This window comes from Betta splendens, chromosome 2, assembly GCF_900634795.4.
Source record: "Betta splendens chromosome 2, fBetSpl5.4, whole genome shotgun sequence".
Classification (NCBI taxonomy): Eukaryota; Metazoa; Chordata; class Actinopteri; order Anabantiformes; family Osphronemidae; genus Betta; species Betta splendens.
In genome coordinates this window covers 1,496,157-1,515,270 of record NC_040882.2, presented here as the reverse complement: position 1 = coordinate 1,515,270, position 19,114 = coordinate 1,496,157, and the positions used below count along the sequence as shown (strand labels likewise).

Genomic DNA, 19,114 nt, shown 5'->3' with positions numbered 1-19,114 from the left:
GGAAGAAGTTTCTGCAGAGGGAGGAGGGAGGATGCAGGACGTATGTGATGTCATCAGGCCACGCCCCCTGCTGAGCCTATAGATGCTGGTGCTCTGGTGGCCCACCTCTCCACACCAGGGACGTCCAACCGCTGAACAAGTCCTAAGACTGACCAACACTCCTAGTGAAGTTGTCCAGCTGCTGGTTGCTCCTCATCCTCGTCTTCATCCTCATCTCGTGGAAGCTGAGACGTCATGGCAAGCGTTGGTCTTCTCCGAGTCCTCGTCCTGCTGATGTTAGGGATGATTTTCCTCAGCGCCGTCTCTGCACAACGGATCAGAGGCAAGTGGACCGAACCGCATAAACTTAAACCCACATTCATTGATGATGACCGTCTCATAGTAAACCTGGGACAGACTTATTACCATTTCAGCCTGGACTGAATGAGACCGTGCAGATGCATGTGAATAGATACGTGAATGCATGTGGTAGAGATGCCAAAATGAAAATAACGAAAAAGAAAGTACATGTGGAGCAAGGGTATGAATGTAGAGAAGTAGAGAAGTAGTCAGTAGTCAGGGAATCAATGTATGTAGAGAGTAGACGTCAGGGAATCAAGTGTATCAACACACAGGACACAGTAAAGCTCCTGGAGATCCATGAGCATCAGATGTGGAGCGTTCGCTGTCACACTGGTTAAATTCCTGGTCTGGCGCCTGATCTGCTCTGAACACGCTGATTTGTGATGTTTCCTTTGCAGCTCCGCTATGAAGGTGCTGTTTGCTGTGTCAGAATCTCTAGCTTACTCTAAATCACCTCACCTGGATCTGAATGAGTTCCTTCATGACGCATCACGTGGACGTGTGATGTTTCTGCTTCATGGAGCTTTATGAATGTTATGTAAGGACAAGAAAACGTGCAGCAGTGACACTGATGAGTCCGTGGGTTGATTAGCTCACAGGGCGAGAGTCAGCCAAGAACAACAGAAAGGGCGCCACGTCTTCGAGCCTTATCTGAGCCTGAGCTGTCAGTGAGGCATGTAACAGGCTCAGGGTGGATGTTTTTACAGCGTATAGTGGGATTGGTTCACTCAGGTTTTCCCAAAAGAAAACTGTGACAGGGAGCGAAGAGCTGATGCTGCCTAAAGCTGAGAGGCACCTGTCAGAAAATCTGGGCAGATGCTCTGAACCTCACCTGCTCACTGGGCTTTAAATGTGGGAACTGTCACATACACAGAATGTAAAGAATTTGTGACCTGTAGAGGGCGATGTAATGTTCTATCACTGCAGAAGGACAGAGGTACCAGAACTGCCTCTGTATAGTATAGTTGAAAACACTGAAGCAGTGGATGCTGTAGATGTCAAACATGTGCTGGGGCTTGGGCCATTTGACCTTTACTGACCCTTACCAACATACTGACTTGCACTGACTCGTACTGATCTGTACTGACCCGCAGCGACATGTACTGACCCCTGATTATGTCATAATAATACACCATCTTGCCCTGTGGTATAAACTGCTTTTTCTGTAACAGGCTGCAGCTTCAGCTGCACTGACTGGAGGGTAAACCAGTAAATTCAGTGAAACTAGTGAGAGCAGTGGCAGCGGTACTTGTCACATTTGTCTCTATGAGTCTAGAGACAAATGTGTCTGTGCTGCATCAGTTTAGTTTAGATTAGCTTCCAGCAGATTCCATCTGCTGTTTCCTTACAAGGCGACAGAGACGAGCTGGTTCCATCGCATCAGTTTCATGGACTAGACCTTTTCCTCTGGTGCTGAAAATCATTTGGTTGTTGGTTGTGCTTCTCCTGCAGAACCTTTACTGTCTGTCACTGAGCTGGGTTGGGCTGCAAACTCCAGTTAGCTGGTTCTGGATGAAGGGTGTTCCTCTGGTCCTCAGTGTTAGCACTAAGCTAAATGATGGCACCTGTTTTCTACAGTGATGCTCGACTAGACCTGAATCAGAAACATGTTCCTCACAGGGTTGCATTAACTATGTGGGAGTTGGGATGGGTCAATGGTCTACTGACACATTACACAGTGTCCATGCACAGCTTAGTGTCAGAGAACCATAGAGAAGTGTGTCAGTCTGTCTGTCAATAGACAGACAGTAGATGATGAATTTATCATAAATGATGATGATGAACTATGACCATGAGGTCTTTAAAGACAACGGTGCAGCTGGAGTGTGAGGTCAATGTGTTACTGTATGAACTGAGGTTCTTTAAACCTCACTGAGGCAGATTTCCATTCTAGACAAAAGCTTAGTTTAAAATCAGGCTTCAATCAAATCACATGAGTGACAGCTGATCATGAGGTTGTTTACTTGTTTATGGCTGTTTGCTACTAGAAGCTGCTTCGTTAATAGCTGCACTCAGTCCGTCTGTGTAGTAGAGGCCCTGCAGCATGTTTAGTGTGTGATTCGTATCTGACCTCAGTTCAGTTCTGAAGCTCAGAGCCAAAACAAACCAACAGAGCTGCCAAATGTCTGACAAACCAGAAGAAAAGCGTTCCAACAAGTCTGGGGCCGACTGACTCCAACCTGCTTTACTCTGCGTTGACGGGTGTCGGTCATTTAGATGCTTCACGTGTAATTACAGTACGTGCGTTTTGCTCTAATGTGATTAGAACCAAAAACACTCTGAGTATTTAGTTAATCCTTAAATAAGAGACAGAAACGAGCAGCTCTAGTAGTAATGGAAGCCTTTTATTCTCTGCCCGGTCTCTCTCTGAGTGACTGACTGACTTCTCCATCTCCTCTCAGCTCATCGCCAGCACATGAAGGTCCGAATCAATGCCACTGGCGACACCATCGTCATGAAGTTTGTGCGTCCGAGTCCAGACATGAAGCTGGAGGGTTACATCCTGGGCTACGGCGGCAGCATGTTCTCCAAACAGTTCATCCAGCTGCCGGAGAACGGAAAAGCCTACGAGACGGAGCTGGGTGGGTTTCCTTCCACCTTTTTTTGGTTTCATTTCTTAAGTTTAACCGGCAGCAACAGGGCGTTTGAAGCTGTTTGCTATTTCATGGTTAGTCTCTGCAGATATTGGCTTTTGTGGAGGAGCTTAAAGTACAGTATGTGACACGTCCCAGCACAGCTTCACCTTCCTAAACTGACCACAGGGTCTCAGCCTTGCTAATCGTGGGAAACGGTGAGATTTCCTGGCAAAGCCGCAGCGTGAGAAGCTTTGGTGCCAGGGAATCTGCAGCAGGTGATTTTGATCCTCCTTCTGAAGCTGGGCCAAGAACCCACACGAACCACGGGCTGATTTATGTGAGGGAGCATATCACTGTCACACTGAGGGATTTAGCTGAACGCCTGCTGAAAGCCGTCCGTCAGCAGCGCTTCCTCTGGAGCCTCGTTTGGTTTGTACTGACACCAGCTGTGGGAGTCTGAGCCTTGTACTATTATTTATTGTTAAACACATCCATAAATCTGTTCTGTCTACCCCTGGTTAGAGCAGAGCTGTGTGAGGACTATTTAGACAGACCTGCTTTGGTTCAGTCACATCCTGGTGAACGGTGTCGGACCAACTTGGACCTGGTTTTCTGTGGTCATGTTCACTGCTTGTCTGACAGTCAGGCAGCATCATGTGGTCTCAGAGGAGATTCTAAGGGGGGGGGGTTGGGGTAACCACACTGTTGACTTTTTAGATCAGTTGCCACCAGTGGTTTTGTGGTTTTGGTTTACTTTTCACAGGAATATGTGGAAACACACAGAAAGGCAAGTGCGTTCAGCCAGCAGACAGGTCTCACTGACAAACACCTCATCATGTTGCACTAACAAGGTTCAGCAAGAGTCACTCAAACCTTCTCTTTCCTCTGGACCTACTGAAGCCCCGCCCACTAAAACCTTCCCTTTAAAAGGTCACTAATCTCAGTAGACTCGGACCCCCACAACAAGCAAAAGCCAGAACATGCTGCTGATCAACAAAGATAATGAACAAGGAACAAGTTCAGATCCATCAGGGTTAAATATGTTACTACCCTCTGTCTGTCTTCTCCCCCATAGATTATCAGTTAACTTCAGTAATTCACTCCTCCAAGTCATCTACTTGTTTCTTAGAACCAATCCCATCTAGATGACTCAAAGCCATTTTAACTTTAACATTAGGTTATTGAGTTTGGGCCTCAAACTCACAGACATTACTGAATCAGACTGAGGAACCTTGGTGTCATCTTTGACCAACATCTCTCCTTTACATCATATATTACACCTCTAGATCCTCCTACTTCCATCTGAATGTTACTAAACCAGGAGCCTCCTCTGTCATTGATGATGAACCATGACTCCATCATTAGTTCTCTACAGGGTGGACAACTAGACTCCCTACTCAGCGTTTGTCCAGTGACTCTATAAAATGCTGCAGCCACAATCTGACTGGACTCTGAAACAGAGATCACATTTCTGCTGCATGTGATGTGTCTTGTGTCTGGTGACGTTTACTGTGAATAGATGCTATAAACTGAAATGAATTGGACTAAGTTTGTATACACACATTTAATAACACTGAAGGAACACTAAACCCCTGAAGACTCGTGTTTATAACTTCATTAGCTCCCTCGTGTGTGTGGATGGAAATCATAACTTTTTACAAATATTCCCTGAAATTTGTTTCCTTAAGCGGGAAAATAAATATATTTGTTGACCTTAGCTAATTTGTTACATTGCACAGATCAATAGTTTCAGCTTTTATCACCACACTGACATTTACAGACTAAACTAAACCGACATGAATCAAAGACGTTTCTGAATACATTTTCCAGGAAACCAAACCAATCAACAGTTCACAATTTTAAGTAAAACTAAACATTTCATCTTTCCAAGTTGTACAACATCAGCAAACAAGAGAAAATCACATCACTATTTGCTTTATTGACAACTTAATAGTTGCTTCAGTCAAATACTAGCATAGATGATCGATGGGGTTAGGAGAGAATATCAGCAAGAATTTGGCAAGTTTCCACCTGAAATAATGAAACCCAATAAAGAGAGACAGAAAGACAAAACTTTGACCAGGACAAGAATGAGACCCTTTAGTTTATCTTTACATTGTTGGCTCTGTAGCTTTATTCTGAGCTGATTTGCTGAGGGGCAGACCGTGGTTATGAGGAGCTCTGTCAATGGTGGGGTTTGACATTACATCTATAGCAAAACTTAATCTTCATCACTTCACTTTCATCCAAACGCTGTTTTACTGTAAAAGGCACAAAGGAGAGAAAACACAAAAGACACAAAATAGAAAGTCAACTGTGAGTGAAGAATTCCGTAATGACCATGAAGCAATGTTTTCACATGTGGATGTTTGAGCTGTAATGGTTCACACATGTGCGTCTGCTGCCAGTCTGAGGGCGGAGGCGTTGGAGCTAAATAACCCAGCGCTCCTTACGCTTCAAAACATGTAGAGCCTTTCAGTTATTCAGCGTTTCACAAATGATTTGTTACAACACACTGACTTTAGCACATGCTCAGTGGCCAGAACTCCAAACCAAACCTGCTGTAACTGAATGTGTTTCAGATGCTGAACCCAAATACCTGGTGGCCGTGCAGCCGATCCCAGCTAGCAATGTGAAGAAGCAATGCACAGGTACCGTCCGGCCCAGAGATAGAATGGTTCCCATTCTGACTGACAGGGGTGTTACTGTACTCGCCGCTGTGCCCGCAGGCAAGGTGAACCTGGAGAAGCCGCTTCATCTGGTGATTGGCTCCATCAGCCCCACGGCCGTGCTCCTATCCTGGGGCAACCACCTGAAGATGCCCTATGAGGGTAACATCATGAACGAGTGTCTGGAAGACGGGTGAGAACAAATGAGCCTTTAGTCACGTTTGTTCAGGTCCCCACATCAAGTGAAGCCATGAGGAAAACATTTGATCCACAGACTGAACATTTATAACAGATGAAAACTACACGTAAAAGTGAAAAATGAAACTCTGAAACTATTCACACCATGATATTTTTATTATATTTGATTTGCTGCATATCACAGTCCAGCCATCACAGCATACAGTATATGCCCGAATACCTTCACTCAAGTTGCTGCAATTCTTTTTTTAGGGTTTACTCTAGAATTTGGTCAACTGCACATGTCCATGCATGTCCTGGTGTCAACTGGGTCAATATGTGCAGCTCCTATGTGCTTTAGCAGTTACCAGTTATGTAAAGCTCAGGTTCTACTGTACATCCTTACATGTACTGAAGATGTGCTGTAGCATGTCAATCAGCTGCATCAGTGTCTGAGCCTTTTAAAATTTGTGGAGCGGCTATTAATAACATGAAACACAAGATGTTTTGATTCTGAGGTCAGAGAATCCACAAAGACCAGACTTGGCATGTGTTCATGAATGTCATTCATTCCTTTGCCACTATTTGGGAAGAATGCTCATTAATTCCAGTCACGAGCAAAGTTGTTAAACCAAACAAAGGCATGAGAAGACGTCTTCAAAAGCTTAAGAAGATTAAATTCACATGGACAGTAACTGAAAACATTAAAATGCTCCAAAGCACTTCATCAATCCCATAATTACCTCAAATAAGTGAATGAATACAAACCGAGTAAAGAAGAATCTAATTTGGTATTAAATGTAATATATCTGATATTAAGATATGAATCAGACTTTAATTTATGAAGATTCCATTACAAACTGTGATGTAGAAGCACTCTATCACTGATCTTTAAATGGATTCATGTGTCATCTACATAGAAATAAACATATAAAATGTTTCCTAATATTACCTAGAGGAGGCATTTACAGTATAAACTGAACAGTACTGGATCAAGCACAGAACCCTGCGGTACTCCAATCCATGCAAATGTAAAAAAAAAGGTTTTGTCATTAACAGAAACAAACTGCAATTTGTTCAACAAATAAGATTTAAACCATTCCAGTGCTTCATCCCAGATCTTCTCTAGCATTGTCAGAAGTTAGGAGTTCATTGGTGACTTCAACCAGCTATTTCCGTGTATGATTGAACCTTTTGATAACAAAGCGTAAAACTTGTTTTCCTTCAGGTTTTACACCATCCGCTATCGAGAGAGGAACAGGAAGTGGACCTATCAGACCTGCCCAACAAGCGACACCGTCGTGGACAACCTGAAGCCCAACACTCCTTACGAGTTTGGAGTGCGCTCCAACAAGGACGAGCGCAGCAGCGTGTGGAGTAAACCAGTTGTCCACAACACCAACATGGGCAGTAAGAAGCCGACCATTCTAACTTTAGATAACTCAACAACACGTTGAGCCAATCATACTGTAGATCATCACCAAGAAATAACCACGAAAATGCTTTGTAGGCCTCAGGGGACTTTACATTAACTAATTCAGTTTTATGTAGTGGTACTGCTCATTATGCTGCAGCTGATCCATCCATCATTTCTGGATTTTACAGATAAAAACATGAAGAAGCTTCACAAGGTGGGAAACCCTTTGACGAAACCCATGGTAGGTGTTCTGCTGCATGGGAATAACACCAGCAACCTCAACACTGTGTTTAAGGGAACAAAGGCAGAACGTTTCTGAGCAACACTGATGGTTATTAACGAGTTCATACACTGATGCTTGCTTTAATCATTTATATAGGACTTCATCCACACAATGAAAAGCTTGAAGCTAGATTATATCTACAATTAACGTAGACGTCACTTGTTTATGTTTTACAGAAACCTTCGGTTCTGTTCCCTCCTCGTCCAGGTGAGATTGTTTTTCTTTTTGTTTCAGTGTGTCCAAGACTCTGGTTTTCTTTTATCTACATTGCGGATATTTTTGGATGTAAACAGTTTATTACTAATCCAAAGAGCTGAAGCTGAAAATTAAAAGATCTGAAAATCTCCAGATTATTGGGGGAGTTCTTTCCATATGTATTAAGGCTAAAGTGGGAGTGTAATGAACACAAATGGAAGCCAGAGGGTTCAAAGATGTGCAGATGTGTAGTGTAGTAAAGCTCTGACAGATGTGTCACATGTTTCTTCTGTCAATAATTATCATAAACACATGCTTTATTATAATCAGATGTTTAATTGTTACACTAAATAACATGATGTTGTACTTTCATGCCATTTACAGCTGTGCACAACTGGACCCATCCTCGACTCTCACTGCTCAAAAAGCCAGGTTTTCCTGGAGCTCCACGCACGTCCTTCGGTGATTATCTGTTTCTGCCTGTCTTCCTGTTACCCTCAGGGCTGCAGAGACGTTTTCACGTGTTTGACTGTGTTTACCGGCCACTGGGCTTCAGAAACTATTGAGTGTCATTTTAAAACTGTGGATTCCAAACCAAGTTTGTGCCAGCTTTGGGATGTTTCAGATTTGGATGGAAAAAAACATGTTTTAAATAAGCTGCAACTAGACTTTGCTGGACATCGTCTCTTTCTGGACTTGTTATTCAGTGTTACTTACAAACCTCTGCACTTGCTCCGTGGTCTGGGTTTTCTCACAAAGCCACATTATTTCCCACAGCGCCACCTAAGACCCAGCAGGAAGTCCTTCCTCTGCCGAGCTCTGGTGAGCCCAAATGACCTCGTGTGCCACTCAGTAACAACCTAATGCTTTATTGATACCTTTGCCTGCTTTGGCTGAGTCCACTGATGCACTGGGTCGAAGGAGGGGTCCGGAGGTGTGTGTGGGTGTCCAGCGTGTGATTAGCTGCATGCTGGCATGCCTGAGGTAGAGAGAGAGAGAGAGAGAGAGAGAGAGAGAGAGAGAGAGAGAGACCTGAATGTGGTGACTCTAGAAGTGATGCTTCACGAATTCTCCTTGATTTTCACTGCAGCTCATGTTTCAGGCTGTTTGTTTTATGTAGGATAATTCATTTTATGCAGACTGACTGAATATTGCATTTATTTGATCCAGATGCGTCTTATGGTTAGACACAAAGTATAAAGGTTTATATAGCAGGTCCATGTACTACATTTTCTCTCCTCTGCGTGCAGGGCAGGACTGCATGTCAGCTACAGTAGGTCACTGCGCGGCTCGGCAAAAGGCTCTTCTTCACATCCTTCTCTTTCCTCTGTTCTTCTGTGACTACTGTCATTTCTTCTAAAGCTAATGAGGAGATGAGTTCCCACAGTGGCACTGACTCATCATCATCTTGTCTCTTATCCAGACAAAGGAAAGGTTTTAACACTCAGCACCGGCCGACCAGTGGATCCTCCATCTTCCTCCCCCACCCGAGCAGCTCCTGCCGGCACCACACCCATTACTAAGCTCCCCACCGGTGGTGATCTGCTTCAGAACCTGACAACTCAGGCTCCCACTAATGCTCCTGAGAAGCTTCATAACCCTTCTGGTAACTTTCTCTCTAACTCTCCTTTTTCTTTGCCTTTTCTTTGCCTGAGGAAAACCCCCAGTGAATGTCTGAGATCTGTGGTTAAATGAGTCTTACTTTGCAGCCAATCAAGAAGGTTTTAAGTGACTTTTATCTGGTTTGATGTTGCTTGTGGACATCTCCTAAAGTGGAAACTCATCTGGGTCTTTGTTGCGTTAAACCGTTTCTTTTCCTCGCAGCCGTGAACAAATCAAGGGACGGATCAACACTGCTGAGATCAGCTCTGGCCAATGAGAGGGCCAAAACTAATCTTTGGGGTAATACTGACCTCACTAGCTTTCCTGTCCTCTCCGCTGTCCGTCTGCAACCATCCCTCCCATCATGCTTCACCTCAACCTGCAGCTTGGTGCAGTTTTTGTCCACAGGAGAAGCTGCTTGGGCCAGAGCTGCATCTCTCATGGCGTCTAGTGTCTGCATGCAGCACCCACAAGGACAGGGTTCATCATGATCCCATTCATCTAGTTTGTTAAAAAAGGTGTAATCGTGTTGAGACCTGCGTCTAATCAGTCAAACCATCCATCACTAACCTCACGCTTGGTCTGCTGCAAGCTCGCTTCACTGGCAACTGACATTACAACAGAGTCAGACAGTAACAGGCCCTGCAACTGTTTTTTTGATGTTTTAGGTCAAGACAGAGCCAGCAATCCCTCCCCAACACTGCCTTTGCTACCCTTCAAGCCAGCAGCTACCACGGTTGTCAGATCCATGAGACCTGGAGGCTCATCAGGAAAACCCCTTAACCCGTACCTTAATGGCTTCAGGCTATCTCACCCTTCCTATAGAGCCAGTACCTCAGGGGGTAATCCTCCTCCTACCTCTTTCTCCTCATGCCTTCCTCTTTCTTCTTCAGTATTTGCAGTTTGGTCTGTTTATTTCGGCTTTGTTTGTAGGAGACATTCAATTCTCAGAAAGACATGGTTGTTCCTGCAAACCTACCTCATATGTGTCGTATCAGGCACCAGTCATAAGCTACACTTCATCTCCACGATAGATCTCATGCACGCGCCAGAAGCCACAACCTAAACCCTACCAGGGTCACCTCCACTGGCCAGTGACTCCAGGCCTCCTATACAGGAGCTTGAGGTCATGTGTTGTTAGAGAAGAAGCTGCTCAGAGAATGTAAAAAACAAGCAGATGGATTGATAGTCAAACAGATCAAACTGATCACGTGTTGTGGTGATTCGCCCCCGGTGGTAAACTGTGACTGGTCTCAATAGTGCCTGGGTTCTGTACAGGTCATGATTCTCTGTGGTTGTGGTAGTGCCTCAGATGATTTGTTGCAGCATTTTTTTTATAATTTACTCTCATAGCCGTACATTCGTCTCATCAATGTGGTTCATGACGATGCTGACTCATTGTGTCAGCTCTGGTTGGCTGCTAAATGAACGTCACAAGTTAGATCTGAAAGCGGATATGGTGCCGTCAGCAGTAATAATTCAAGCTCAGCTTTAAAACATCATCATCTGTCCACTTTGGACCGGATGCTGATGTCATCTCAGCCTTTCACCATGCAGGTTTCCTTTCGTAATGCTGGTTTTTTTCCCAACAGTCCACGGACAGACACACCGGAGCATGTCCGCACCTAAAGCAGCCTTATGGCCCAGACCTCCACTGGGTAAAAGCTGATGTTGTTTGTGGTTCTATGTTTCATCATTAACTCTACAGTCGCAGCTCTGGCGTTTGTGTCTCCATCCATTATGTTTATTCACACCGTGTCCGTCCTTCTATCAGCTCATTGGTCTAGTTGCTGTATTATTGTTCGATTATTGTCTACTTTAAATGGGTTTTTAACAAAGCGTCTTCAGTCTTAATGTGTAAGAATATCATCCACGGTTTGGGTTGGTTACATAAATTGAGTCACAGCAGAAGACTGTGTCTCTGCTTGTTTTCTGTGGTGAAGGTAGATGTTCCCACAGAAACCTGAGGCCTGAAGACGCTGCAGTGAACTAGGTTTACTTAACAAGTCACAGAGTTCTGTTGGTGGTTGGGGAGCAGCGGCTGAGGAGCACCTTCATGGTTGGTGACAGCATGACCTGCTTGGCTGAGCTGTGTCGGCTGACACCATGTTGCATGGTTTGGCTGAGTCCATTTATAAAACACAGCAGCAGCTCTGTGTCCTGTACAAACATGTGCTCCTGTGATTGTTAGCTTGTTTTTTGCTGAGCTTTGCGCTTTTTTGTCGCCATGCGACAAAGTTCATCATCAGAGTCTGTATCAGCACATCTGTGTCTGTAGCTCTATTATTTTGATGAGGCTCCATGTGCTTAACTGTTGCTTGTTTCCATGAACTGCAGATGTGTGTGTAGATGGCCTTCATCAGCTGGAAGCATCGGTCTGTTTCTGTGTAAAGACAACAGCTTCTCAATATTTATTCCATGTAGTCCTATTCTGTCATCACAAGGCAGAATTATTGCTCAGTTTCCACTTTGGCTTCTTACTATGACTGTTCCTTCACATTTTGTATTCCACAGTTTATGTTCAAGGATTTTCAGGCTGACCAAAGGAAACAAAAGGCAAAATAAATTGAGCCATATTCTATTTTAATTAATAGAAACTCCTCGTTCAGGCTGCAGGAGGCAGCCTGGCGTCTTTGACATATTTACATGGGACTGATTGAAAGGAATGCATCTCTGCTGATTCCAGCTGAAATCTGTCAGGCCTCGTCTTTCATGTTTCTGGCTTCACATTTATTCCATTTACTTTTGGAAAAGAGTCAATCCCTTGATTGTGGACAAAGTTGGCTTCTTTGGAATGAAAGAGCTATAATTGGCAGCAGGTTCCCGACTTTAGGCTGAAACACATTCTGGTATGTACAGCCTGGTTAAAAGCTTTCAGGCTCATTCTGTGCTTAAAATTGGGATCATATTCAGGATTCTTCGTGAGATAAGACAGCATCTAGATAGAAAATAATCAGAGCTGACAATAAAGCTTGTTAAGGACTTTTCCTTATTTGGCCTAAAAATGTTTACGTGGAAACAATGAAATGAAATAATGTAAACACTGGTTTGATCCCTTTCATGTACAAAGTTCATAAAAGGCAGAAAGCTACAGTACAGTACAGAGATAACGTAGTTGTATATGATCAGGTAAATAAGTGATGTTGTTGTTTGTTGCAGGGTCGCCTGCTCGCCCATCTCTACTGAGCAAGAAAACAAACCTGGTGGGCAAACCTGGACAAACGGGTAAAAACCAGAGTGGTCAAAGACCGAAAGACACAAAAATACCAATTACATCAGAGCATATTCATCAAATAACCCAAGACTTTTCTCCTTTTGTTTGACAGACAAAGGGAATAACCTGAAGACAGACAGGTTCATGAGCCTACAACCTAAAGTCCCGCTAGCAACCACCAAGCCGACTCAACCGGAACGGAAACACATCACAGCTACTGCTCCAACACCTGGTAAGACACACATATATCATCACTAGTCCAAACCTCTACTCCACTTTTCCCTGTACATTAAATCTACATGCTACCAGGAGGAAAATACTCCTGTAGTCCTAAAATATAATATAGTGTTTGACCATGTCTGGATCCTGACATTTACACTAGGTCTGACTTCATGAATGCTTATCGTATTCGTAGACGAGGTCATTGAGGCCTGTAGGATCATGACTCGTATGGGATGTATTGGGAGTGTTAGAGCTCTAAGGTCCTAAAGACGGATATTCAAGGCATGTAAGAACATTTGTTTCTGTGTAAACACAGAAATAATGAATAGTATTAATCAGATGTTATAAGGTTATTGGAACACAATGAGATTTGAAATTTAAATAATGCTTCTTTTTTTCCTCTCAGCAACCCGACAGGAAACATGGGAGGACTCAGATCTGTTTAAATCACAGCCAAACTCCGATGTTGATGCTCTGGGAAAGAAGCGTTACGTGGGTAAGCTGAGACAGGACAGACACAAAGGGGCTACGTTGGCCCAGAACCCCGGTGTTTGTACAGTAGTGACTAAGCAATCCCCTCCTCCCACAGCACCCCACGTCGTTTACCAAACTGGCAAGAAACCAGACGAGCCATGCTCCATCACCTCCTCCCTCAACTACTTCCCCCAAAGCGAAGCCAATGAGGCAAATGTGACGTCTCCACCCAAGACGGCACCCTCCAACCTGACAGTTGTGACGGTGGAAGGCTGCCCCTCATTCATTATTCTGGACTGGGAGAAAGCGGACAATGACACCACAGGTACAGTACATGTACTGCATAGCAGATGTTCATATCAACTGTGAGACAGACAATTTACATTAGTGGAACAATCTTTTCACAATTTAAAAGCCATCCCTGGTCTGTAAGAGTCAGCGTTGTGCTAAATTGTGTTGAGCCACTCAGACTGAAAGAAACAATGCTAGAACCAAATAATATTCATTACTGAAAAAAAGCTCTATACCCACTGACTAAGAGGCATAGCTCTGTTGAGTCTAGTGGCCCTTTAAAGTCTAATTACAGATTAAACTTACTAAAGTCAGCAAATTAAATCAAGTTACGTCCAACAGGGTTATACTTGCTGGTTCCTTCTGTCTGTCTTCTTCCCCATAGATCATGTGAGTTAAGACGTCTACTTGTCTTTTAGTACCAATCCCTACTAGATGACTCAAAGACATTCTAACTTTAACATTAAGTTATTGAATTTGGGCCTAAAACTCAAATCAGACAGTTCCTCTGGATGACATCATGTAGCATCAGGTTCTACTGAGGAACCTTGGTGTCATCTTTGACCAACATCTCTCCTTTATATCATATATTACATCTCTACAACCTCCTAATTCCATTTGAGGAATATCATTTAATCCTACTCACTTAATGATCAGATGCATGGTTCTGCTTGTGAACTCAGTTCAGCTCCAGCAGTGACTTCTCACCTTTCAGAGTATGAAGTCATCTCCACAGCGAAAGGGCCCGATGGTGAGCAGGTTTCCGTCCTTACAACCAACCAGACCCACACTGCCGTGGAAAACCTCAAACCTGAGAGCAGGTATGACATTGGTCCTCAACCAGTCCAGGCTTAAGCCAAAGCTGCCTGGAGTAATCAGACATCAAACATGTGCTGCCTGTTGTTCCTGATGCTAACGCAGTGGTGATCTGTTCATGGTGGTGTAGTTCTTATTAGGACCTGGATTTGATTAATAGATTTCCCAGGTGCTCCGAGTAAAGTCTACATGTTATTAGTCTGGTTAACTGCAGTCTCTAGGTTGTTGGTGTGTAAGAGGGACTGGATGTGTGATGTGTTTAGGGTAAACTGTGGCTGGACCCACAGAGTAGCACAGTAAGAATAGAATAGTAGAATAATAATAGCAAAGTAGAAACTGGTAGAAAATCTGTTTGGAAACAACCAAAACCACCAGTCTCCACACACTCATGGTTGTCATGTGTCCTCTACTATTTAAGGTCTTCAACCCTCTGAATGTGTGTGGTCTGTACAGTATGATGTGTTATACTGTATCACAGTATCACTGGCAGTGCGTCCACTGGGCTGATGTTCTGATCAAATATAAGTGATTGCATTAGGGATGGACTGGCGACCTGTCGGGTGTACCCCGCCTCTCGCCTGTAGATAGCTGGGATAGGCTCCAGCACCACCCGCGACCCCGCATGGGACTAAGCGGTAGAAAATGGATGGATGGATGGATGGATGGATGGATGGATGGATGGATGGATGGATGGATGGATGGATGGATGGATGGATGGATGGATGGATGGATGGATGGATGGATGCATCAGTGAGAGTCAGGTGGAAGAACAGATCCTGCAGGCGCTTCAGTGAAACTGCTGATAAATCCCTCTGTGTTTTTTCTAGTTATGAGTTTAAGGTGCAGCCCAAGAATGAGCTGGGTGCAGGACCTCCCAGCGAACCCGTGTCCTTCAACACAGAGTCAGGTGCACTTAGCCTTTGTTTTATATGAATCACAAAAAACCATAAGAGATCTATGGGTGTGACGCAGACACATGTTATTTCTTGTGTAATAATATAAGCAATTATTAAAACCAGTCTGTTAACATGGTCTCATTTTAGTTTCAGTACACTAACACTTCTCTTCCTCTTCATAGCTGACCCACGAGTGAGCGAGAATGTGTCAGGTACGTCTTAATCACTCCACATCCTCTTCTTCCTCACTGAGCCTTCAAGGTTATATTGAAAAAAGGAAACTCTGTTCACAGGCAAAGACGCCATCTGGACCCAGTTCCCCTTTAAGACGGACTCCTACTCGGACTGCCACGGTAAACAGTACGTGAAGAGGACCTGGTACCGCAAGTTTGTTGGCGTTCAACTCTGCAACTCACTCAGGTACAAGATCTACCTGAGTGACTCCCTGAACGGTGAGTTCACAGGCCACACGAGCTCTTAACTCCTCCAAGGCTTTTACTCCAGTGCTGGACTGTCTGTGGTCTTTTCACCTCCAGGTAAATTCTACAACATTGGAGATCAGACTGGCTACGGAGAGGACCACTGTCAGTTTGTTGACTCGTTCCTGGACGGACGGACGGGCAGGCAGCTCAGAGCTGACCACCTCCCAAACCGACCTGGTAGGTTCTGGCTCTCATGGCTCTAAGACATGGGCCGTATGGGGGCCATCTCTGTTAGACTCTGAGCCCAGCTGGTTTCTGTTGACGTGTCTGTCACGGGTTGAAACTAAAAATCTGTTTGCTCCTCCTGGTGCAGGTTTCTACAGGGCCGTGCGTCAGGAGCCGGTCCACTTTGGCCAGATAGGAGGACATTCCCACATCAGCTACGTCTCATGGTATGAGTGTGGAACCCCGATCCCAGGAAAATGGTGAACAGACTTGGTGCTGGAGTTGTCCTCAGAGAGGCCGTGGCCGGGTTCGCTTCCTGAAGAACCTGCAAGACCTTCAGTGTCCCTCACCTTACCTAGTGCTGTACAAACATATAAAGGACCTTGTCAGGGAATTTGTAAAAGAGCAGTTAGTAATAATGGGCAGCGGGTGAAACTCCTGCTAGATTTATTTTGTGTTCAACACGAGGGAAGCTGGCTCCCTGGAACAATGTCATGATTTATAAGATGTTATTTATCGAAAGGTCTTTGGCTTCTGTTGGTCTACAGAGTCAAACGATCATTGTGTTAATGCTTCTGTGAATCCTCTGGTGTCCATTTGTGTAATCTTTTGTGCAGACACTCTAATCTAGCCGGACATGTTGGGCAGACACCTGCTCCACGTGTCCTGTCTCTGCTGAAGACACGAGACGTGTCTTCAGACGATGTCACATCTGCTGCAGGATGCTGGTGTCTGCTCGTGGCCTCGCTCCACATCAGCCACCTGCTACATCGTGTCAGACACGTCTCTGATCTGTGGATGAAGCTCTGCTGTTGGTTTCATTATCTGCTGATTGTTTTCCCAGAGTTACTACTTGGGTCTATGGAACTTGGACAGTGATGTTTGCTTTGTTACAATCATGTTAAATGGCTGCAATGACCATGTTTGTGGTGTTTGGTGCTCAATCCATTGAGGCAGGAGTCACTTGGTGTGTGGTTTGTGGTTGAGGCTCCTTCACTTGCAGTTTGCACAACGGACATGTTTTTACTGTATTCAGAGAAACTGTGGTGGTTCAGGACAGGTACAGACTCATTCCCCTTTCCTGAACAAACATTGAAGCAAGGCAGGAGCCAAACAACAATACATCCTTTTATTAGTGACTCTGAATTCTGAGTCAGTGCAGCCAAAGCAGACGTTTGACTGAGAGTGAAGCAGCCACAGGAGCATCACATGTTCAGAACACATGGGCCCATAACAAATGCTGCTGGGTATCTTCTTATCCTGTTTACCAGACCTGTGTGCCTCCATCCTCCAGCTGGAGCCGGACTGAACACATGCAAGCCTTCGTTTGTTATAAAACAGGGATCACGTGAAACAACGCAGGAAGGAAACAAACAACAACATTGGAAGGAAAACCAGGATGTACAGTACATTAACAAGATCTGTTGCAATGAAACATTTGGATTTTCGATAATAAAAAGGTTTGGATTCTTTTTCTAAAAATGTGTCATTATTTAGCCTAAACATTCACATTCAAGCTTCAATAGAAACTGGGAGACACTAAAGCTGCTTTAGCAGAAGAACCTTTACAGCAGTGCCTAAATTAATGAAGTGCTGCATAAACACAGCTTAACCACCAGATTCCAACCCTTTTTACCCTGGACATGTATGTAAACCTCACACTGCTACTGTTTGGGTGGATCAGAACCTCTGCTGCAGCTCGCCTGCTGAGCCCAGGCCAGTAGTTCTCAGCTGGAGGCAGTCAGGAGGCAGTTCAGCAATTTGTTTGATTTTAGACATATCTGACTTTAATCTTTGAATGTGGAAAAGCCAGAGCCCCTCCACACATACAGTATGATGGTCCTGGCCCAGCCTGCCATCTGGGCACCAAGGTTCTTAGCCTATTTCTACTTAAAGAACAACTGTCAGAATATGACAGTTGTCACCTCACACGTTGCTGAACATGCCACACACAGTAGAAGAAGGAGCCAACAACCCACACGACTAGAGTAGCACAACTGAGGAGTGAAAACATACAAGGACGCAGGACTAACTCAGACAAAACTGAAATTCACTAGTGAGCACGACCAAACGCAGATTGAGGTAACAGATAGAACACTGAACAGGACACATAATGCCTGAATGCACAGACTCACCTTGACCTAAAACACCAGCGTGCAGAGAGACACCAGTGTGCGTGAGAGCCTTAAATATAAGGTTGTCAGAGGTAGATGACTGACACAACTACACAAGACACAAACAGGAAACACAACAAAGGCAGGCCGGAGAACCGTGTTGTTACACATGGTCTCTTGGCCTTGATAGATTTTAGAAGACAGTCACCTCCACCAAATCCAAAGACCTTATAGTCCAGACTTGGAACTGTTAGCTACATTGTCACCCGGCTCAGTAACAGGACGAGGTTCAGCAGGGAGGTAACAGACACACAGAGGTGAAGCTAACAGGCTGGTGACTGCTGGAGCAGATAAGCCTGGTGAAGCCCAGGAACGATATTCAAACTCAGTCAGAGTCACACACCGTCTAATAGCCATAACCATCTCCAGAGTCAGACTTTCAACCACAGCTATAGTCAGAACCAGCAGCGATGTGAAAAATGACACCACTTTTCCAGGCATCTCTCTGAAGATAGAGCCTGTATATACGGTTGCTCTGGAAACCGCTCTGTTTCTTCAGTTCAGAGGGAAAACCCCGATGGGGTCTTGTTAATGTTTCTCCACCACAAAAATCTGTTGAAAATAAGACGTGATTGGGCCCTGTTATGTAACTCGGACCAACGAGCGCTTGCTCCGGGAACCAGAACGTTCCATTACCGAGGAGTGGGACCACAGGTTACTGGAGTGAAGCCCCGTGTTCAGATCACGGACAGCGCTGGGAACGAATGTGATGGAGGGAGCTACAGAGAAAGTCCTGTTTCCCCAGGGAAAGTCTGAAACTCAAACAACATCATGAAATTCACAAACTGTTACAATATTCACAGCAAATATACATATGTAGTCTCTTAGTCAAATCTAGTTTGTGCAGCACAAAAGCATGATGTTATATCTAACCAAGAAGACTCGATTTGAAGCACAGGTCCACAAACCAAACATTCTGAATGTGAAATGCTTCCTATGATTCTGCAGGACAACCAAGCAAACAATGCAAAGTCGCTGCAGCAGCTTGATATGAATGACCCAGACATGAAAGGTGCTGCAGAGCTGATGATGGTAAGGGAGGTTAGGGGGGTGAAGACGTGACACTACAGAGAATCAAGGTCAAGCGTCTCTGTCCTCAGCTGTAAGTACAGTTGGAGT

The 19,114-nt window shown here is 44.6% G+C and overlaps 1 protein-coding gene across 7 annotated transcripts; it reads left to right on the top strand.

Annotated features, from left to right (window-relative positions):
* The first annotated feature begins 95 nt into the window (after nucleotides 1–95).
* On the top strand, nucleotides 96–17,303 carry LOC114850832 (target of Nesh-SH3-like). Of its 7 annotated transcripts, XM_029142419.3 has the most exons (23): nucleotides 96–322; nucleotides 2,745–2,924; nucleotides 5,501–5,569; nucleotides 5,648–5,780; nucleotides 6,993–7,174; nucleotides 7,370–7,422; nucleotides 7,641–7,671; nucleotides 8,044–8,121; nucleotides 8,437–8,481; nucleotides 9,083–9,265; nucleotides 9,484–9,561; nucleotides 9,930–10,103; nucleotides 10,854–10,919; nucleotides 12,421–12,486; nucleotides 12,588–12,707; nucleotides 13,104–13,193; nucleotides 13,287–13,496; nucleotides 14,178–14,283; nucleotides 15,106–15,185; nucleotides 15,357–15,386; nucleotides 15,468–15,626; nucleotides 15,711–15,833; nucleotides 15,970–17,303. In XM_029142419.3, exons 1-23 carry the CDS (start codon nucleotides 235–237, stop codon nucleotides 16,083–16,085), a joined length of 2,460 nt encoding a protein of 819 aa, XP_028998252.1. In that variant the 5' UTR covers nucleotides 96–234; the 3' UTR covers nucleotides 16,086–17,303. The 7 variants fall into 7 exon arrangements, with proteins under 7 accessions (XP_028998252.1, XP_028998257.1, XP_028998264.1 ...); XM_029142424.3 differs by lacking the exon at nucleotides 8,437–8,481; XM_029142431.3 differs by lacking the exon at nucleotides 10,854–10,919 and having other exon boundaries at nucleotides 97–322.
* The last annotated feature ends 1,811 nt before the right edge of the window (nucleotides 17,304–19,114 follow it).

Bases quoted from the DNA above. Each gene is read 5' to 3' on its own strand.
- LOC114850832 (XM_029142419.3), top strand. From the start codon at position 235: ATGGCAAGCGTTGGTCTTCTCCGAGTCCTCGTCCTGCTGATGTTAGGG. The intron at 2,925-5,500 runs GTGGGTTTCCTT...AATGTGTTTCAG, and splicing joins AGCCTACGAGACGGAGCTGG to ATGCTGAACCCAAATACCTG. The intron at 10,920-12,420 runs GTAAAAGCTGAT...TGTTTGTTGCAG, and splicing joins ATGGCCCAGACCTCCACTGG to GGTCGCCTGCTCGCCCATCT.